Here is a 21604-nt window from a genome sequence, read left to right on the forward strand (position 1 = left end):
GAGTTCTTAAAGAGACACAGGCTTGGGTTCTCAAACAGGATTCGGGCAGTACCATAGCTCAGTGGTTAGAACTACCGCCTCATAGCACCACGGACCTGGGTTCAATTCCACCCGTGGGGAGCTTTCTCCTTATGTCTGCAGTGGTTTTCACTGCATGCTCCGGTTTCCTCCCACAGTCCAAAGATTTGCAGGTTAGATGGATTGACCATGGTAATTTGCCCATAGTGTTCAGGGACGTGTAGGTTAGGTGCATTAGCCATGGGAAATGAAGGGTTTTGGGATGTAAGGGGATAGGTTGGGGTGGAATGTTCTTCAGAAGGGTTGGTGTGGACTTGTTGGGCTGGCTGAATGGCCTGTTTCTACATGGTATGGATTCTATAAAAGGAGAGTTTAGCGATCTCAATATTCGACACAAATGCACAAGATAAGGCTGAAACTTAAAATCATCTTCAGTCAGAATCAAAAGTAGATGATACATCTCATCTGGAGATTCCAATCATCAACAAATTCAGTTCACTCTGCATGGTATTTAGAAACAGCTGAGCATACTGAACACTGCAAAGAGGATGGGTCCAGGCAACAATCCAGCAGCAATGCTGAAGACATGCTCCAGAACTAACTACACCCCTAGCCAAGCTACTGAAGTACATCTGCAACACTAGCATCTATCTGACAAAATTGCCTAGATATACATCTTATAACACACAAATCGGGCACACTAGTTGACCATTCAACCCCGGAATCTACACCACTTGACATGACCATTGTTATGTGATCGTGACTTCAATTCTACCTTTACGCTGACTGCCGGTTAGTCAAGACTTGAAGTACTAAATAAAAACCGAAAGAACTGCGGATGCTGTAAATCAGGAACAAAAACAAAGTTGCTGGAAAAGGTCAGCAGGTCTGGCAGCATCTGTGTGGGAAGAAAGCAGTCAAAATTTCGGTCCAGTGACCCTTCCTCAGAACTGATGCTGTTCTAAGGAAGGATCACTGAACCTGAAATATTAACTCTTTTCTCCTTCACAGATGCTGCCAGACCTGCTGAGCTTTTCCAGCAAGATTTGAACTACCTCTGCCTTAAAAATATTCAATGAACCCTACCTTCACTCCTCTCTGGGGAAGATAGTTCAATACGCTCAAACCACTGTCCAAAATAATTCCTTCTTATCCCCATCTTAAATGGAAGGCCACTCATTTTTAAACGTGTCCCATCAGTTTAACCACATACCATCCTGCCCACAACTAGCAAGACAGCCAAACACCAACCCATTACCCAGCTCTTGATCAGCACAATTATGGACTGGTGTCACCAGCTATCAAGAGAATGAGACCTGTTCAACAATACTCATTTTGGACTGAACCAGGACCACTCAGTTCATGGCTTCATCACACGTTAGATCAAAACACGGAGAGACATGCTAAATTTCAAAGTAACAGATAATCATCCTTGACGCTGAGGCAGTGTTTCACATGGAAGCTCAAGACCTGGTAAGATTCGAGTTAACAGGAATTAAGATGGATTCACCTCTTGAATCTTCACTTTCTGGAATCGTACCTGTTCAAAGGAAGACAGTTATCACTATTAAAAACCAATTATCTCACTTCCAGGGCATCACTACGAGAGTTTCTAAGAGAAGATATTTTCTTATCAACCTGTCCAGAGATTTTATTACACACCTCTGGAGCAGATATGATTTAAATCCACGCCTGCTGCTAGTGGTAATATCCCTACCTCTGAGCCATGAAAGCACTTTAGAATTGAAGTCTAGGGAAGAAGCCAACAACACTGGCCAATTGAGGCACTAATTACATGACCTGGGCACTGTTAGTACCAGGTTGTAACCATCTGAGCTAACCAGCTACCACTTACAAAGTGATACTGCATCCAAGTGGGCAGAGGTAAGTCTTTAGCCTGCCTGCAGCATCAGCACTAAACTGTTGATCACAGCAATCCCATCTTCAGGTGCCTGAACTAGCTATTTTCTAATTGACTTCTTAGAGATGTTCTGACATTGCTCTCAAACAGATGGGACTTGAACCCAGGCTTCCTGATCCAGTAGCAGGGACACACTTGCTACACTTGCCCACACATCTCCTCCCTCACCCCCATCCCAGGCCCCAAGATGACATTCCACATTAAGCAGAGGTTCACCTGCACATCTGCCAATGTGGTATACTGCATCCACTGTACCCGGTGTGGCTTCCTCTACATTGGGAAAACCAAGCGGAGGCTTGGGGACCGCTTTGCAGAACACCTCCGCTCAGTTCGCAACAAACAACTGCACCTCCCAGTCGCAAACCATTTCCACTCCCCCTCCCATTCTTTAGAATGACGTGTTCATCATGGGCCTCCTGCAGTGCCACAACGATGCCACCCGAAGGTTGTAAGAACAGCAACTCATATTCCGCCTGGGAACCCTGCAGCCTAATGGTATCAATGTGGACTTCACCAGTTTCAAAATCTTCCCTTCCCCCACTGCATCCCTAAACCAGCCCAGTTCGTCCCCCCCCACCACTGCACCACACAACCAGCCCAGCTCTTCCCCTCCACCCACTGCATCCCAAAACCAGTCCAACCTGTCTCTGCCTCCCTAACCTGTTCTTCCTCTCACCCATCCCTTCCTCCCACCCCAAGCCACACCCCCATCTACCTACTAACCTCATCCCACCTCCTTGACCTATCCGTCTTCCCTGGGCTGACCTATCCCCTCCCTACCTATACTCTCTCCACCTATCTTCTTTTGTCTCCATCTTCGGTCCGCCTCCCCCTCTCTCCCTATTTATTCCAGAACCCTCACCCCATCCCCCTCTCTGAAGAAGGGTCTAGGACCGAAACGTCAGCTTTTGTGCTCCTGAGATGCTGCTTGGCCTGCTGTGTTCATCCAGCCTCACATTTTATTAGCAGGGACATAGCATTGTTTTTGGATCAGCTATTATTCTGGCTAGTGGGAAGTAGTTGGTAACTCTTACGATTTATGCTATTGAGATGGTAGGCTTTGGGGGCCTGAGCTAAACCTCAAGCCAGCCACATGCTGCAGAAAATACAGCCTGGGACTTTTTTTTGTATTCACAGCATTTTTACAGCAGTTCCAGTTAAGTTTCTGAACATAGGTGATCTGTGGGCTCGGAGTTGTTGGACCTCAGACACCTCAAGGTGCTGGAGCAGTACCACCAACACTGACTGCGCAAGATCCCAATAAGTCCCAATAAATTCCTCAAAGTAATGTCCAAGGCCCAGCTGCTTTCAGCTGTTTCAATTCCTTCCCTTCATTATAAAAAGGTTAGATGTGGTGATACTCGTTGACAATTGCACAATGTTCTGATTCCTTCACACTTTCTCAGATGGTAAAGCAGTAGTGCAGCAGGACTTGGATTCCATTCAGGATGGAAAGTGGCAAATAACATTTTGTCACACAATGCTTTTGCTAACAAGAAAAACCAACTACTTTCCCTTAACGTTCATTAGCATGACCAGCACCATATCCCTCACCATCATCATTGGTGATACATCGCAGACAAGGATGACTCTCTCCAACGCTCATGCTGACTCTGTAGACTAACGCAGCTTCTGCAGGCTCTACTACACTTGGGACAGAAGGTGGACGTGAGTCGAGAATTGGTGTATCAGTATATTTTTTACGCGGTTTTTGCCCAGCTTCTGCATTTTCGCCCAATGGCCCATCTCAAAGTACGCAACACCTTCCCAGCTCCTCCACTCTGGACAGTCTTGGGCCAGTGATTCCAAGGTGACTGGGAGAATGCTATAATTCACCAGTGAGGTCTTGAGGATATCACTGAAGCACTTCTTCTGTCTACCTGGGCTCACCTGCCACCTTGGAGCTGGGAGCAGAATACTGCTTGGGGAGTCTTGTGTCAGTCATGCCGGACAACATGCCCAGCCCAAAGTTAGTCAGTGCCTCAATGCTCAGACAGTTTGCCTGGTCATGGACGCTGGCATCGGTGCGTCGCTCTTCCAAGCAGGTTCACTGGATCTTGCGCAGTCAGTGTTGGTGGTACTGCTCCAGCGCCTCGAGGTGTCTGCTGTACATAGTTCAACATCTCCGAGCCCAGAGATCATCTATCATCAGAAACGTAACTGGAGCCGCCATTAAAATGCTGCGAATACAAAAAAAAAAGTCCGAGGCTGTATTTTCTGCAGCATGTGACTGGTTTGAGGTTTAGCTCAGGCCCCCAAAGCCTACCATCTAAAGATCATAAATCATAAGAGTTACCAACTGGTCACCACTTGCAGGAATAATAGCTGCTCCAAAAGCAAACCAGAAGTTTTGACTCCATTCAAGCCAAAAGGCACCCCCTTAACTGGCACCAATTCACTACCTTAAACATTCTCTTCCTCCACAGTGGCAGCCACGTGTACGTTGTGCAATTAGCCCCGCAACAAACCCACCAGGAATTTGCCAACAGCACCTCCCAAAACAGCAACATCAACCAAACGGACTTAGAAGGGACAGGAGGCACTCTACCCACTGCAAGTTGCACTCCAGGCCACACACCATCCTAACTCACGTTCTCTGAAATATCTCTGAAAAACACCGTTGGCATTGGGTATAAAAGCAAGAATTCCCACCCCAACAACGTTATGTTAACAAATGCGCTACAGGGAATACAGTGGTTCAAGGCGGCAGCTTGATACGAACCACATATCAAGGCCGACAGCAATCCACCATCTGCGAATGGGTAAAACCAGAAGTTAAAATAAAAACCATGGGGTTATTTGCATGGCCTTTCAGACGACAGTGACAAGAACGGTGCAAAACAGATTCAAATACCTGTGGGGCGAACAGGAGCTGGACTTAAGGCACATTTTTTAAACAGAATACATTAAAGAGGCCGAGCGGACTCAATACTTACAGGCTTGTTGTCAGTATCTGCATTCCTGTCTCGGTTTCTGGGTCTGTTTTTCCGTCTCCCCATACCGCGGACAATGGAGAAGAACCGAAGAAACGTGATTCTCACACACGGGCGCAGATGGAACTGAACTGGAGCAGGCCACAGCGGTCGCAAGAGTGGAGCACACGGCGGAAATACTGGAGCTGGATCCAAAACCGGAGTGGAGCACTCGTCGGAAAAACTGGAGCCGGATCCGCAACCAGCGTGTAGCACACGGCGGAAAGACTGGAGCCGGATCAGCACTGGAACACTGGACGGAAACCTCACTCGTTCAATCATTCATTCAGAAAGGTGGAGCCACTTCTGGTGCGTATGCGTTACGACAACAAAATGTAGCAAAAGAAATGATACAGTTGCAGTGACAGTCGGAACTGCAGATATTGCAGAATCTGAAGATAACAAGGTGTAGAGCTGGATGAACAGAGCAGGTCAAGCGGTATCAGGGAGCAAGAAAGCTGATGTTTCGGGCCTAGATCCTTCAAAAAATTCAGTTACAGTTGCAGTGGCAGGATTTCATATCTGGTAGCGTTCGCTATCCAAACTACTTTTTCATACTAAGATAATAAAATGTGAGGCTGGATGAACACAGCAGGCCAAGCAGCATCTCAGGAGCACAAAAGCTGACGTTTCGGGCCTAGACCCTTCATCAGAGAGGGGGAGGCGGGGAGGGAACTGGAATAAATAGGGAGAGAGGGGGAGGCGGACCGAAGATGGAGAGAAAAGAAGATAGGTGGAGAGAGAATAGTTGGGGAGGTAGGGAGGGGATAGGTCAGTCCAGGGAAGACGGACAGGTCAAGGAGGTGGGATGAGGTTAGTAGGTAGATGGGGGTGCGGCTTGGGGTGGGAGGAAGGGATGGGTGAGAGGAAGAACAGGTTAGGGAGGCAGAGACAGGTTGGACTGGTTTTGGGATGCAGTGGGTGGGGGGGAAGAGCTGGGCTGGTTGTGTGGTGCAGTGGGGGGAGGGGACGAACTGGGCTGGTTTAGGGATGCAGTAGGGGAAGGGGAGATTTTGAAACTGGTGAAGTCCACATTGATACCATTAGGCTGCAGGGTTCCCAGGCGGAATATGAGTTGCTGTTCCTGCAACCTTCGGGTGGCATCATTGTGGCACTGCAGGAGGCCCATGACGGACATGTCATCTAGAGAATGGGATGGGGAGTGGAAATGGTTTGCGACTGGGAGGTGCAGTTGTTTGTTGCAAACTGAGCGGAGGTGTTCTGCAAAGCGGTCTCCAAGCCTCCGCTTGGTTTCCCCAATGTAGAGGAAGCCACACCGGGTACAGTGGATGCAGTATACCACATTGGCAGATGTGCAGGTGAACCTCTGCTTAATGTGGAATGTCATCTTGAGGCCTGGGATAGGGGTGAGGGAGGAGGTGTGGGGGCAAGTGTAGCATTTCCTGCGGTTGCAGGGGAAGGTGCTGGGTGTGGTGGGGTTGGAGGGCAGTGTGGAGTGAACAAGGGAGTGGCTTGACAAGCGGAGGCTTGGAGACCGCTTTGCAGAACACCTCCGCTCAGTTCGCAACAAACAACTGCACCTCCCAGTCGCAAACCATTTCCACTCCCCCTCCCATTCTCTAGATGACATGTCCGTCATGGGCCTCCTGCAGTGCCACAATGATGCCACCCGAAGGTTGCAGGAACAGCAACTCATATTCCGCCTGGGAACCCTGCAGCCTAATGGTATCAATGTGGACTTCACCAGTTTCAAAATCTCCCCTTCCCATACTGCATCCCTAAACCAGCCCAGTTCGTCCCCTCCCCCCACTGCACCACACAACCAGCCCAGCTCTTCCCCCCCACCCACTGCATCCCAAAACCAGTCCAACCTGTCTCTGCCTCCCTAACCGGTTCTTCCTCTCACCCATCCCTTCCTCCCACCCCAAGCCGCACCCCCATCTACCTACTAACCTCATCCCACCTCCTTGACCTGTCCGTCTTCCCTGGACTGACCTATCCCCTCCCTACCTCCCCACCTATACTCTCTCCACCTATCTTCTTTTCTCTCCATCTTCGGTCCGCCTCCCCCTCTCTCCCTATTTATTCCAGTTCCCTCTCCCCATCCCCCTCTCTGATGAAGGGTCTAGGCCCGAAACGTCAGCTTTTGTGCTCCTGAGATGCTGCTGGGCCTGCTGTGTTCATCCAGCCTCACATTTTATTATCTTGGAATTCTCCAGCATCTGCAGTTCCCATTATCTTTAAGGCAGACAGGCCTGTTTGGATATAGACTCGGCAACTTAATCATACCGTATTTCCCACTACTTGCAAATGTTATGGCTTATGACGTTATGTTTTTAGAAACGAGTTGTAAATGTTTTGGAATCACATCTTATGGATATTTGTACTTAAGCCAGATTCCGAGTGACCCAAAAACAAAAGCTAATCAGCCCACTTACAACTTTGCACATGGGTATAAAGATGGAAATACATGCGTTCATTTACAGCTTTTGAAAGCACCGTACACCTTGGAGCACTTTATAGCCAGTTAAAATACATGTGAAGTGTAGACGCTGTGAGAATTCCACGAGGTAACATTGAAACACCTCAATCAATTTGTATTCTCAAACAGCAACGTGACAATCAGAAAATGCGTTCATGTTGATGTTGATGGAAGGATAAATATTCATCAGGACAACAGACTCGCTACTCCATTTTACAAATATCTTAACAGAGATGGGCTTCAGTTGAACATCTTATCCAAAAGACAGAGCCTCTGAAAGTACAGCACTGCTTTTTCAGCGGTTTTGTCTGTCCTTCAACATCAGTTGGTCTTTTTGTGGTCAAGTCTGGGCTATGAATTAAATCGAGATCCTCTTGATACAGAGGTGAGAGTGTTATTAAATCAATTTGAACTGATTTGTTTTGGATTCCTGTTTTAGAATTAGGTTTATTGTCAAAAATACCCACATGAGTACGGTGAGAAGTTTGCAAGTTGCCACTAATAGGACCAATGATAATGGGAACTGCAGATGCTGGAGAATCCAAGATAACAAAGTGTGGAGCTGGATGAACACAGCAGGCCAAGCAGCATCTCAGGAGCACAAAAGCTGACGTTTCGGGCCTAGACCCTTCATCAGAGAGCTCTCTGATGAAGGGTCTAGGCCCGAAACGTCAGCTTTTGTGCTCCTGAGATGTTGCTTGGCCTGCTGTGTTCATCCAGCTCCACACTTTGTTATCACTAATAGGACCAAGTTAGGTACAGGTAGTTCTCCTGTAACGCAATAGTTGCGTGCTTGTGTGAACTCGCACAATGGACAATCGTCATAGAAAATTGCGAATTATGGAAATCACTCCAGATGATTGCTATACCTATACAGCAGAAAGTTTGCATTATCTAAAGAGCATCCATTATTCATCAAATGCAGTACATCCAACTCACGTTAACAAAACATGCGTATTAGCAGAACTACCTGTACCAAGATACCTGGATACAGAATCTTAGGTACAAAGCACAAAAAGAAACAATGTTGAGAAGCTAAACATAACAGTCCTTCTTACTAAAATATAGAAAAACAAAGAAACACGATTAACAGTTCAACACCACAGTCGATCACCGCTTAGCCATGCTGGGCTCACACTCCTCATTCCATTCTGGACCTCATCCCTGCTACTGCCTTGGGCTGCATGTTCCTGCTCCTGCTACCATTTGCCTTGGGCTGCATGTTCCTGCTCTTTTTAATACACTATGTGTTATTTGTGTTCTTTCATATTCTGTTGTACATTTCCAATTTTCTTTACCCACCATTGACAGCCCTCACTTTGCTGTCTAGGACCTAAACTTTGGAATTCCTAAATCTCTACCCTCATTTATTCCATTCCACTCTTATAGGGAAGGATTGGGGCTTTTCTTCACCTGGATCATTCGAGGTTGAGGGTTGACCTTATAGAGGTTTATAAAATCATGAGAGGCATGGAAAGGTGAATAGCCAAAGTGTTTTTTATAGGGTGGAGGAATCCAAAACTAGAGGGCATAGGTTTAAGTTTAGTGAGGAAAGATTTATAAAGGACCTGAGAGATAGCTTTTTCGCGCAGAGAGTGGCACGTGTATGGAATGAGCTGCTGAGGAAGTGGTGGAGACAGGTACAAGTACAACATTCAAAAAGCATCCGGATGGGTATAAAAATAGGAAGGGTTTAGACAGATATAGGCTTTGCTGGCAAATGGTCAGATTGGGATGACTGGTAAGTGTGGACGAGTTGGACCAAAGGATCTGTTCCCGTGTTCTCTGACTCTAAGTATAGTCATCATATTTCCTTGTGGCTAACTCTGTTCCAGTCAATGTTTTAACGTAGCTTTGTTGGACCTGCGTATAGTCAGCAATGATGATGGAGCAGGACCAGATACAAAGAAACACGAGCCTTCCTTGAAAGGAAGACAAGAGTTGACTGAGAAGCTGAAAAGCAGAAAATTATATTGTTCCTTTGAATATTAATCATGGTGACATAAAAGTGGCCCTAAAAATACCTAGGTATCAAAGCTGGATTAGAGAAAATTGAGTACGGCTCTGGGATCCAAGGATTCACGCAATTATGTCGCCTTCAAAAACTGAGATCCTTTTTGGTAGATCCAGTAACAATGAGACTCTTCCACATGGTTGCCATTGAGGGTGTTATTCCTTTCGGATATCTCCCATGGTTCTTTTGTGTCAGGAAGGTAAAATATATAACGCTCAAAGAATGTCCAACGATGCAGAAAAAGTATTTGCTGAGATTAAATCTGCTCTCATATCATCTTAACAAACATAAAACATATCATGAACAACAAGAATCATGCTTTGTTTCAGCATTACTGTTGAATGTGTTCTGCCAAAAGGCCTCAGATACAGGACAAATTGGTTTTTCAAACTGGATTGATATCCTTGCAGGGAGATTTGTTAGTGCTGTTGGATGACTTCTCTAGGGAATAGAACCTGAGGAGTAATCTAAGTTAGAAGGAAGTTTAGTTGATAACAGAAAGTCAGAAGGATGCCAGGACAATTGGAAGAAACAAGCAGCATTGAGTATGCTTCAAATGCTGAATGATATGAGGAAGACAAAGTTAAGGTCACTCTACCTGAATGCCTATAGCATTCATGACAAGAGAGATGACCTGAAAGTACAAAGAGAGGTAAGTAGGTGCGATCTAATTGCCATTACAGAAACATGGCTATAATGTGATTGGACTGAGAACTGCATATTCAGGGTTATTTGATATTTAGGAAGAACAAACAAAAAGGAAAAGGCCGTGGAGTTGCACTAATAATAAGTCATGGGATCAGTACAGATGTAAGTGAGAATCTCATGTTGGAAGAACGTGTAGAGCAACAAAACAGCAACAGGCAACACATATTGACTGAAGTTATTTATTAGCCACTAAATGGCAGTGATAGTGGGATATGTTATTAATCAGAGGATGAGAGAAGCACGTAGCATGAGCAATGGGTGACTTCAATCTGCACATAGACTGAGTCAACCAATTCAACACTAAAGCTGTGGAGAATAAGTTTCTGGAAGATACAATTTTACATTATGTTCAAAAGTGAGGTAGTTTAATCTGATGCAAGGATGTTCAATTTGAATAAGGGAACCTAGAAGACTTGAGACATATGTTGGTTGAAATTGATTGGGAAAATACACTAAAAATATGACCATACAGATGCTTTGGAATAGTCTTAAAAGGGACTGTTACATAGCTTATGGCAACTATACATTTCTTGAAAGTGCAAGAACTCAAAAAGATCAGTCAACACTGGCTGACAAAGCAAGTCAAGGATTATGTCAAGTTAAAAGAAGCGATTATAGTGTTGCCCGAAATAACAGTAAATTTGAATTTGCAAGGATTTTAAAATACAACATGAGAACCAACAAACCAGTGAGACAATGGTAGCATAAAGTATGAACGCAATGTACTAAAAATAACAAAAATGGCCTATAAAAGCTCCTACAAGTATTTAAGAAGGAAATGCTTGTCTAAGACAATTGTGTGTCATTTTAGACAAACATTCACAGGAAAAGTCAGAACAATTAATAATGGAAAATATACAATGGCAGAGAACCTAAATCATTACATTGTGTCTATTTTCATGAAGGAAGATAGCATAAATCTCCAAGAACTAGAGATCCAAGTGGCAAGGGTGAATGAAGAGTTGAAAAGAATTAGTATTCCTACAAAGGCTTTAATTGGAACTTTAGCAGGTCTGAAAGTTGATAGGTGTCCGGAACCAGATCATCTACATCTCAGAATGTTGCAGGATACCGTAAGACCCCAAGACATAAGAGCAGATGTAGATCTTTCAGCCTATTGAGTCTGGTCCACCGTTCAATGAGATCATACTGATCTAATAATGCTCAACTCCACTTATCTGACTTCTCCCCAAAGGGCTTGATTCTCTTACTGATTAAAAGTGTTTATCTCAGCTGTGAGCATACTTAACAGGTCAGCCAGACATCTGCAGTAATAAAATTTCCACAAGTTCACTTACCCTCAAAGCTAGGGAACTTCTCCTTATCTGTCTTAAATGGGCAACCCCTTACTCTGATATTCTACCCTCTGATCCCAGACTCTCCCACAAGGAATGACACTCTCTTCAAATATATCCACTCAAGTCCCCTAGGAATCTTGTGTGTTTCAAGAAGGTCGCCTCTCATTGTTCTAAACTCCAAAGAATACAGGCCCAACCTACTTAATCTCTTATGTGACAACCCTTCCATAACTGGGATCAAGCTAGTGAACCTTCTCTGGACTGCCTGTGTATAACTTTTGGAAACAAAAGTGCTGGAAATCACAGTGGCCAAGGCAGCATCTCTGGAGAGAGAGCAAACTAAAATTTCAAGTCCACGTGAGTCCTCATCAAAACATCTGCGGAGAGAGAGCAAGCTAATGCTTCGAGTCTACATGACCTTTCATCTGAGCTAGTGAAGGGCTCTGACAAGAGTCATCTAAACTCAAAATGTTAGCTTGCTCTCTCCTCATGGATGCTGCCTGACCTGCTGTGATTTCCAGCATTTTTTGTTTTCAGTACAGATTCCAGCACCTGCTGTAATTTGCTCCCTCAAAATATCTTTTGTTTGTTAAAGAAAGGTCTAAATAATGCCTTGTAGTTTTAAAAAAACTTCCCAATTTTTTAACTCCATTCCCTTGAAATAAAGGCAAACAATTACCTTTCCTATTACCTACTGAACTTGTTTGCTGGGAGATGACTATAGAAACAGGGTGGTGGTGATGGGAGATTTTAATTTTCCCAACATTGACTGGGATTCACTCAGTGTTAGGGGTCAAGATGGAGCAGAATTTGTAAGTTGTGTCCAGGAGGGTTTTCTAGAGCAGTATGTATGTAGTCCTACTCGGGAAGGGGCCATACTGGACCTGGTGTTGGGGAATGAACCCATCCAGGTGGTTGATATTACAGTAGGGGACTACTTTGGAAATAGCGACCACAATTCTGTAAGTTTTACAATACTCATGGACAAGGATGGGAGTGGCCCTAAAGGAAGAGTACTAAAGTGGGGGAAGGCCGACTATACCAAGATTCGGCAGGATCTGAGGAATGTAGATTGGGAGAAACTGTTTGAAGGTAAATCCACATTTGATACGTGGGAGGCTTTTAAGGAGAGGTTGATTAGCGTGCAGGAGAGACATGTTCCTATGAAAATGAGGAATAGAAATGGCAAGGTTAAGGAACCGTGGATGACAGGTGAAATTGTGAGACTAGCCAAGAGGAAAAAGGAAGCATACATGAGGCCCAGGCGACTGAAGACAGGCGAAACTTTGCAAGAACATCGGGAATGTAGAGCGAATCTGAAGCGAGGGATTAAGAGGGCAAAGAGAGGACATGAGATATTGCTGGCAAACATGGTTAAGGAAAATCCCAAAGCCTTTTATTCATATAGAAAGAGCAAGAGGGTAACTAGAGAAAGGATTGGCCCATTTAAGGACAAAGAAGGAAAATTATGCACTGAGTCAGAGAAAATGGGTGACATTCTTAACGAGTACTTTGCATCGGTATTCACCAAGGAGAGGGACATGACAGATGTTGAGGTTAGGGATAGATGTTTGCTTACTCTAGGTCAAGTTGACATAAGAAAGGAGGAAGTGTTGGGTATCCTAAAAGACATTAAGGTGGACAAGTCCCTAGGTCCGGATGGGATCTATCCCAGGGTACTGAGGGAAGCAAGAGAGGAAATAGCGAGGGCTTTAACAGATATCTTTGCAGCATCCTTAGACACGGGTGAGGTCCCGGAGGACTGGAGACTTGCTAATTTTGTCCCCTTGTTTAAGAAGGGCGGCAAGGATAATCCAGGTAATTATCGACCAGTGAGCCTGACGTCAGTGGGAGGGAAGCTACTGAAGAAGATACTGAGGGATAGGATCTATTCCCATTTGGAAGAAAATGGGCTTATCAGTGATAGGCAACATGGTTTTGTGCAGGGAAGGTCATGTCTTACCAACTTAATCGAATTCTTTGAGGACGTGACAAAGTTGGTTGATGAGGGAAAGGCTGTTGATGTCATATACGTGGACTTCAGTAAGGCATTTGATAAGGTTCCCCATGGCAGGCTAATGGAGAAAGTGAAGTCACATGGGGTCCAGGGTGTGCTAGCCAGATGGATAAAAAACTGGCTAGGCAACAGGAGACAGAGAGTACTAGTAGAAGGGAGTTTCTCAAATTGGAGACCTGTGACCAGTGGTGTTCCACAGGGATCTGTGCTGGGACCACTGTTGTTTGTGATATATGTAAATGGTTTGGAGGAAGGTGTAGGTGGTCTGATCAGCAAGTTTGCAGATGACACTAAGATTGGTGGAGTAGCAGATAGTGAAGGGGACTGTCAGAGATTACAGCAGAATATAGATAGACTGGAGGGTTGGGCAGATAAATGGCAGATGGAGTTCAATCCAGGCAAATGCGAGGTGATGCATTTTGCAAGATCTAATTCAAGAGCAAACTATACAGTAAATGGAAAAGTCCTGGGGAAAACTGATGAACAGAGAGATCTGGGTGTTCAGGTCCATTGTTCCCTGAAGGTGACAACGCAGGTCAAAAGGATGGTCAAGAAGGCATATGGCATGCTTTCCTTCATTGGATGGGGTATTGAGTACAAGAGTTGGCAGGTCATGTTGCAGTTGTATAGGTTTGGTTCGGCCACATTTGGAGTACTGTGTGCAGTTCTGTTCGCCACATTACAAAAAGAATGTGGATGCTTTGGAGAGGGTGCAGAGGAGGTTCACCAGGATGTTGCCTGGTACGGAGGATGCTAGCTATGAAGGGAGGTTGAGTAGATTAGGATTATTTTCATTAGAAAGACAGAGATTGAGGGGGTCCTAACTGAGGTCTACAAAATCATGAGGGGTATAGACAGGGTGAATAGCAAAAAGCTATTTCCCAGAGTGGGGGACTCAATTACTAGGGGTCATGAGTTCAAAGTGAGAGGAGGAAAGTATAGGAGAGATATGCGTGGAAAGTTCTTTACACAGAGGGTGGTGGGTGCCTGGAACGCGTTGCCAGCGGAGGTGGTAGACGCAGACACGTTAGCGTCTTTTAAGATATATTTGGACAGGTACATGGATGGGCAGGGAGCAAATGGACACAGACTGTTAGAAAATAGATGACAAGTTAGACAAAGGATCTTGATCGGCGCAGGCTTGGAGGGCCGAAGGGCCTGTTCCTGTGCTGTAATTTTCTTTGTTCTTTTCTTTGTTCTTTGATATGATTGCTGCATTGGTGCTCATTTTCTGAAATAATTTAAATTCTGGAATGACCCCTGCAGATTGGAAGCCAGCAAATGTCACTCCACTATTTAAGAAGGGAGCAAGAGAGAAAATGGGAAACTATATGCAAGTTGACCTACAGGCCTCACATAAGTTGTCAGGAAAACGCTGGAATCTTTTATAAAGGATGTGATAAATCGACACTTGAATAAAAATGACCTGTTTAGGCATTATCATCGTGGATTTGTGAATGGGAAATCAAGTTCGATCAGCTTACAGAAGTTTTTTGATGATGTTACAAATAAAATTGATAAAGGGGAAATAATGGACATAGTAAACTTAGATTTTCTGAAGGCTCTTGGCAAGGTCCCGCATGCGAGATTGGTTAGCAAAATTAAAGCACATGGAATGGAGGTAATGTACTGAGATGGATTAAGGATTGGCTAACAGGTAGGAAAGAGAGAGTAGGAATGAATGAGTAATTCTTGCATTGGCAGGTGGTGATAAGTGGGGTACCGCAGGTATCAGTACTTGGACTTGAGCTGTTAACTATATGTTCAGATGTGGGGACCAAATGTAATATTTCCAAATTTGCTGCTAAAATAAAGCTAAGCTGTGGAGTGAGGGGAGATGTTTTTTGTGATGCAGTGGTAATGTCCCTAGCTTGAAACTAAAAGGCCCAGATTCAAGTCCCACCTGCTCCAGACGTGTGTCATAGCATCTCTGAATAGGTTTATTATAAATTGTCCACTAAGTTAGGCAGGAATGTGTGTAGTGAGGAAGATGTGAAACAGCTTCAGCAGGCTTTGCAAAAAGACATCGTGAGTGGTCAGTAACGTAGCAGATGGAAAAATGTGAGGTTATCTACTTTGGCAGGTGTTAACTATGTGTAGTACATTTCTTAAACGGTGAGAGGTTGGAAAGTCAAGATATAAGGAGAACAATATCTCCTTGTCAGAAGAGCACGCAAGGCGAACATGCAGGTGCAGCAATCTATTAAGAAGGCTAATAATGCGTCAGCCTTTATCACAGGAGAATTTAAGTTCAGTAGTATTAAGGTCTTGCTTCAGTTGTGTGGAAGCTTAGTTAGACTGTACCTGGAGTTTTGTGTGCAGTTTGATCTCTATACCTCAGAAAAGATATTATTCTCAAACAGAGTGTGCAGAAAAGTTTCTCTAGACTTGTAGAATTCATAGAATTGTACAGCACAGAAACAAACCCTTCAGTCCAACTCGTACATGCCGACCAGATATTTTAAAGATAATCTAGTCCCATTTGTCACCATTTCACACATATCCCTTTAAACCCTTCCTAATCAAATACTCATCCAGATGCCTTTTAAATGTTGTAATTGTACCAGCCTCCACCACTTCCTTTGGCAGCTCTTTCCATACCCACACCACCCTCTGCGTGAAAAAGTTCCCCTTAGTTCCTTTGTAAGTCTTTCGCCCCTCACCTTAAACCTATGTCCTCTAGTTTTGGATTCCCCTACCTTGGGAAGAAGACCTTGACTATTCACATTATCCATGACTCTCATGATTTTATAAACAACAATGTAGTCACCCCTCAGTCTCTGACGCTCCAGGGAAAATAGCCCCAGCCTATTCAGCTTCTCTCTATAGCTGAAACCCTCCAACCCCAGCAACATCCTTGTAAATCTTTTCTGAATCCTTTCACATGTCACAACATTTTCCCATAGCATGGAGGTCAGAATTGAATGCAGAATTCCAAAAGTGGCCTAACTTTGTTCCTAGCATTGCAAGACTTTCCCATGAAGAGAGAATGCACAGATTGAGCTTCTACAGTTTTGAAGAATGAGAGGTGGGGACAGCTGATGGCCCAGTGGAATGATTATTAGGCAAATAATTCAGAGACCCAGGTAGTGTTTAGGAGACCTGGGTTCAAATCCTGCCATGATAAATGGATGAATTTGAAGTCAATAAAAGTCTGAAATTAAGAGTCTAATGGTAACCATGAAACTGTTGTTGATTGTTGGGCGAAAATCCATCTGGTTCACCAGGAGTGGCCTACATGTGAATCCAGACTCACAGCAATGTGGTTGACGCATAACTGCCTTCTGGTACCCACATCCTGTGAATGAATAAGGGAAAAACCTAATTGAACCTGACAAAATATATAAAAGCATAGGCAGGGTTAATGCAGACAAGCTGTTTCCTCTGGTTATCAAGCCTAGAACCATGCAATTTACAAATTGCAAATGACAGAGGTGTATAAATAACCGAGATAAGGAGATTGTTTTTACTCAGATGTTAGTAAACCTTTGGAACTCTTTAGCCCAGAAACTTTGGACTATGAGTTCATTATCAGTAGAGTTTGATAGGTTTCTGATTTCCGAATGCATAAAGGACTATGGGGATAGTGTGGGTTAAAGTAATTGAAATGTCTGATCAACCATGATCATATTAATTGCCAGATGTCCATCCATTGCCTGATGGATTACATGGCCTCCTCTATTTTCTATGTTTGTCCATTTAACTCATTTGTCTCTCTTCCATAAGAACTTTAACAGAAGTGCCGTGAATAGTTAAGGACACGTACTCATGATGGCACACACTGACTAACCCTGACCAGTTTGTAGTAATCATTTTAACTCAGACACTTTACAATGTGAGATAGACAGATGGGACAAGACAGATGGGACAAGAGTTAGGGGGAGGCCTAATACAACATTATTGAAACTTTATCAAGGAACCCCTCTGGATTCATCAAGTTTGTAGCTTACCATCTTATCAGGAATAGATTTGATGTTCCTTGTTATATTTGGCATTGGCTGCCTTCCTGTCTAACACAGCCTTCCTGCGATTAACTCCAGGGCAATTATTTATCCTTGTGGCATAAGGCAGCCAGTTATCAAGCAGTTGTTCAAACAGTTTTGTTTATGTAGTATACAATCATTCTTGTCCTAATGGCTTTCAATTCTTGTATAACAGTTTTTCCTTATCCCTTAATAGTTTATTCTAGACTGTTATTCCAGATGCTTTCAATCCATTGAACAGTTATTAAAGTTCTGAAGTTTACACTATCACACCTCCTCTTTATTCATTATTTTAAAATGATGAACAAACATGAGTATAATTGGTCATTTCTCCCCACATCAGTTCATATCAAAGTTGAGTTGCTACACTGTGTACAATTTAAAAATGCATCTTTTAGTTATAGAGAACAGATATGCATAAACCAATAATCAATAAATGGTTTACAGAATGATAATCAATAAATAAATCACAAAAGTAGGGGAATAAGCATGAAAATAAAGAAAATAGGCTATTACTGTGAAATAACATAATGTAACACACATTGCAGTTTTAAGGTTATCATGTTTTAACAGAACTAATTTTCTTTTCAACTGCTGCATTTGTTGCTGGCGCCAACAGTGAAAGCTGATAGTAAGATATATCAAAGTACATAAAATAATAATAACGATGAGATGTAAAATAATACAAACCAAAGTGGCTGTGTATATATTACTCCCCAATTCCAGATAACATCTTAACGAGTATCATCTAATCTGTGTGCCTTTCTCAAAATCCTTTTTATTTCTTCCAAATGTCCCCCTTGCGGGGCAATATGAACCCCATATTTTTGCCAGTAAGACATAACCATTTCTTTGGTATAGTCAGAGTACATAAGTCTGATGCCCTAAAATATTATCCCATTTACGGTGTTGGATCTTTGTTTATTTAAGTGTGTACCAGATTTTTTAAAAGTCTGCCTCATGCCAATTGTGCCAATTTAAATACTGTAGTGTCTACAGAATTTGTGCTTTCCATATTATGTCTCTAGGTTTAATCGAGTGGATGGTGACTTTGAGGATATTGATGAAGTCTTCTAATTCTGTTTTGCTAAATCTACATACCTCTTACATCAACACAAACACAAAAGATAATGTAAATCATCTAATAAATGAGTTAGTGAGAATGTAAAATAAGTCTCTGAAAACCAAAAGGTAGCCCTCAATAAATCCCAAAAGGAACCCTTTGGTACAGACATATGTAATAGCTCAATTACAATCCAACATCTCTCCTACTCCCAATCATCTCCTTATCAATTTAGAAATGTCTTTTGAAAAGAATATTTGAAATTTGCATTGTCAAAAATATCACAGGCTGCTTATCCCTGCATTAAACATTTTTTTTGTATTTGAGCATAAGTGAAGATTTCCAGATACCAGTCAAAGTTCACAACCTTGACTGAAAGCGACACAGACTTGACTTTCCACAGAATTATTTAGCTTAGTGCCATTTCCTGCCCTCTTCCTGTAACCCTGCACATTGTTCCTTTTCAAATGTCAGTACAAATCCCTTTTGAATGCCTTGATTGAACAGGACCACACTCGCAGGCAATGCTTTCCAGACCAACTTGCTACATATAAAAGTTATTGCTTGTTTTGCCAATTATTTTTGTCTGTGCCATCTCGTTCTCAATTTTTCAAGGGTAGGCTGCAACTAATCTCTATTTGCTCTAAGCAGACAAATTTCCTGTCAGTCTGCTCCTTGTGGGAAAACAGTTCTTAACATGTCCAGTCTTGCTTTGTAATTGAAGTTATGGAATGTCACTCCAACTTGCTAGTTTTTGAGACTTACTGAAACGAGGCGAGGCAGTTAAGGGGCAGGCAGCCAGTTAATGAGAGTGGAAGCCACTGATTTAACAGTTTTACAAGTTAATCCCGTCCAGCCATGTTTCTCAAACACTTGCATAAACAGAGGTCAGTTTCAAGAGATAGCAGGAACTGCTGATGCTGGAGAATCTGAGACAACAAGGTGTAGAGCTGGATGAACACGTCAGGCCAAGCAGCATCAGAGGAAGTCTTCTGATGCTGCTTGGCCTGCTATGTTCATCTAGCTCTGTATCTTGTTATGACAGTTTCAAGAAAATGATAAGAGACATCATGGGAGTCTTTGTGAGCCAGGTAAAACTCCCACTGCGACTGTTAAAATGTCTTAATTTCTGAATCTAAAATCTGAAGCCACACCTCCCTATCTACAAGGGGAAAATCTCCTAGATGCCAGAAATCTAAACTACAAAAATAGTTTCAGGTGTACCCAGCAGAACCTGTGGAGAAAATTTCAGCTTGAAGGGCTGTTTTCATCAAAATTCACCTCTAAAGTCATAAAGCATTCCAACACAATGAGAGATCGTAGTTGTGAATGTAAACAGTTCATTCTTAACAATTAAAAAGAGATTCATGTTCCACTTATGAGCTGAATTTACATGTACATCATCTACGTGAATTTCCCTCCTTCTGCTTTCCAGAAGGCCACTTATCAGAGAGTGGTTGACATCAACCAATCAGCTGCCTCTGCCTTCACTAAGCCATTTAGAGCCAGCTTCCCCTAGTTCCAACCTGACCTATCTGTGAACTCTCAATTTTCTGCAGTTTCTCTCGTATTGACCCTATCGGGTGAAAAATCCTGGAACATGCTTGCAAACAGGTGATTTACTTACAGTCCAAGGACAGCTGACTTGAAGAAGGCAGCTCACTGCTATCTTCGAAGTTAAAGGTGCGCAATAACTACTAGTTTAGCCAGCAAGGCCCACAACCAATGAATGAATATCTATCCTGAAGCCTGCTCTAAGCATATCTTGTCGATCGGATCTACCTCTGTACCTTTAGACCTACTTCTGCTGAACTGCTGATGACTTTATTTCAGTTTCTGGATTGAATGTTGATCATATTGCTTATGTTTGTCTCAGGTCCTTCACGCCTTTCCATCAAATTTGTCCTCATCATGCTTCTCTGTGAATAAAATCAACCTTTAACCCTTACTATCCTTGCAATCTAACCCCAACCCTGTCACAGGTCCAAACTCATTTCCTTCTCCAAAGTAATAAAATGTGAGTCTGGATGAACACAGCAGGCCAAGCAGCATCTCAGGAGCACAAAAGCTGACGTTTCGGGCCTAGACCCTTCATCAGAGAGGGGGATGGGGAGAGGAAACTGGAATAAATAGGGAGAGAGGGGGAGGCGGACCGAAGATGGAGAGTAAAGAAGATAGGTGGAGAGAGTATAGGTGGGGAGGTAGGGAGGGGATAGGTCAGTCCAGGGAAGACGGACAGGTCAAGGAGGTGGGATGAGGTTAGTAGGTAGCTGGGGGTGCGGCTTGGTGTGGGAGGAAGGGATGGGTGAGAGGAAGAACCGGTTAGGGAGGCAGAGACAGGTTGGACTGGTTTTGGGATGCAGTGGGTGGGGGGCAAGAGCTGGGATGGTTGTGTGGTGCAGTGGAGGGAGGGGACGAACTGGGCTGGTTTAGGGATGCAGTAGGGGAAGAGGAGATTTTGAAACTGGTGAAGTCCACATTGATACCATATGGCTGCAGGGTTCCCAGGCAGAATATGAGTTGCTGTTCCTGCAACCTTCGGGTGGCATCATTGTGGCAGTGCAGGAGGCCCATGATGGACATGTCATCTAGAGAATGGGAGGGGGAGTGGAAATGGTTTGCGACTGGGAGGTGCAGTTGTTTGTTGCGAACTGAGCGGAGGTGTTCTGCAAAGCGGTCTCCAAGCCTCCGCTTGGTTTCCCCAATGTAGAGGAAGCCGCACCGGGTACAATGGATGCAGTATACCACATTGGCAGATGTGCAGGTGAACCTTGGGGCAACCAAGCGGAGGCTTGGAGACCGCTTTGCAGAACACCTCCGCTCAGTTCGCAACAAACAACTGCACCTCCCAGTCGCAAACCATTTCCACTCCCCCTCCCATTCTCTTGATGACATGTCCATCATGGGCCTCCTGCACTGCCACAATGATGCCACCCGAAGGTTGCAGGAACAGCAACTCATATTCCGCCTGGGAACCCTGCAGCCATATGGTATCAATGTGGACTTCACCAGTTTCAAAATCTCCCCTTCCCCCACTGCATCCCTAAACCAGCCCAGTTCATCCCCTCCCCCCACTGCACCACACAACCAGCCCAGCTCTTCCCCCCCACCCACTGCATCCCAAAACCAGTCCAACCTGTCTCTGCCTCCCTAACCGGTTCTTCCTC

General features: G+C 44.0%; 1 protein-coding gene and 1 long non-coding RNA gene across 4 annotated transcripts in view; one reads left to right on the forward strand and one right to left on the reverse strand.

The window, feature by feature from the left end:
- nsun2 (NOP2/Sun RNA methyltransferase 2) overlaps positions 1 to 5539 on the reverse strand; it is a 55893-nt gene extending 50354 nt beyond the window's left edge. The window contains exon 1 of one of the 3 annotated variants that reach the window (XM_059653917.1): positions 4876 to 5538. In XM_059653917.1, coding sequence (XP_059509900.1) covers positions 4876 to 5193 — 318 coding nt within the window. In that variant the 5' untranslated portion in view covers positions 5194 to 5538. Of the gene's footprint in view, positions 1 to 4875 lie in introns of all 3 variants that reach the window. The other 2 variants (XM_059653915.1, XM_059653914.1) reach the window with 2 other exon arrangements.
- The window catches only part of LOC132210897 (uncharacterized), a 28495-nt gene continuing 11418 nt past the window's right edge, over positions 4528 to 21604 (forward strand). The window contains exon 1 of the long non-coding RNA XR_009447119.1: positions 4528 to 5220. This is a non-coding gene — a long non-coding RNA (uncharacterized LOC132210897). The remainder of the gene's footprint in view (positions 5221 to 21604) is intronic.

Source organism: Stegostoma tigrinum, chromosome 2, assembly GCF_030684315.1.
Source record: "Stegostoma tigrinum isolate sSteTig4 chromosome 2, sSteTig4.hap1, whole genome shotgun sequence".
NCBI lineage: Eukaryota > Metazoa > Chordata > Chondrichthyes > Orectolobiformes > Stegostomatidae > Stegostoma > Stegostoma tigrinum.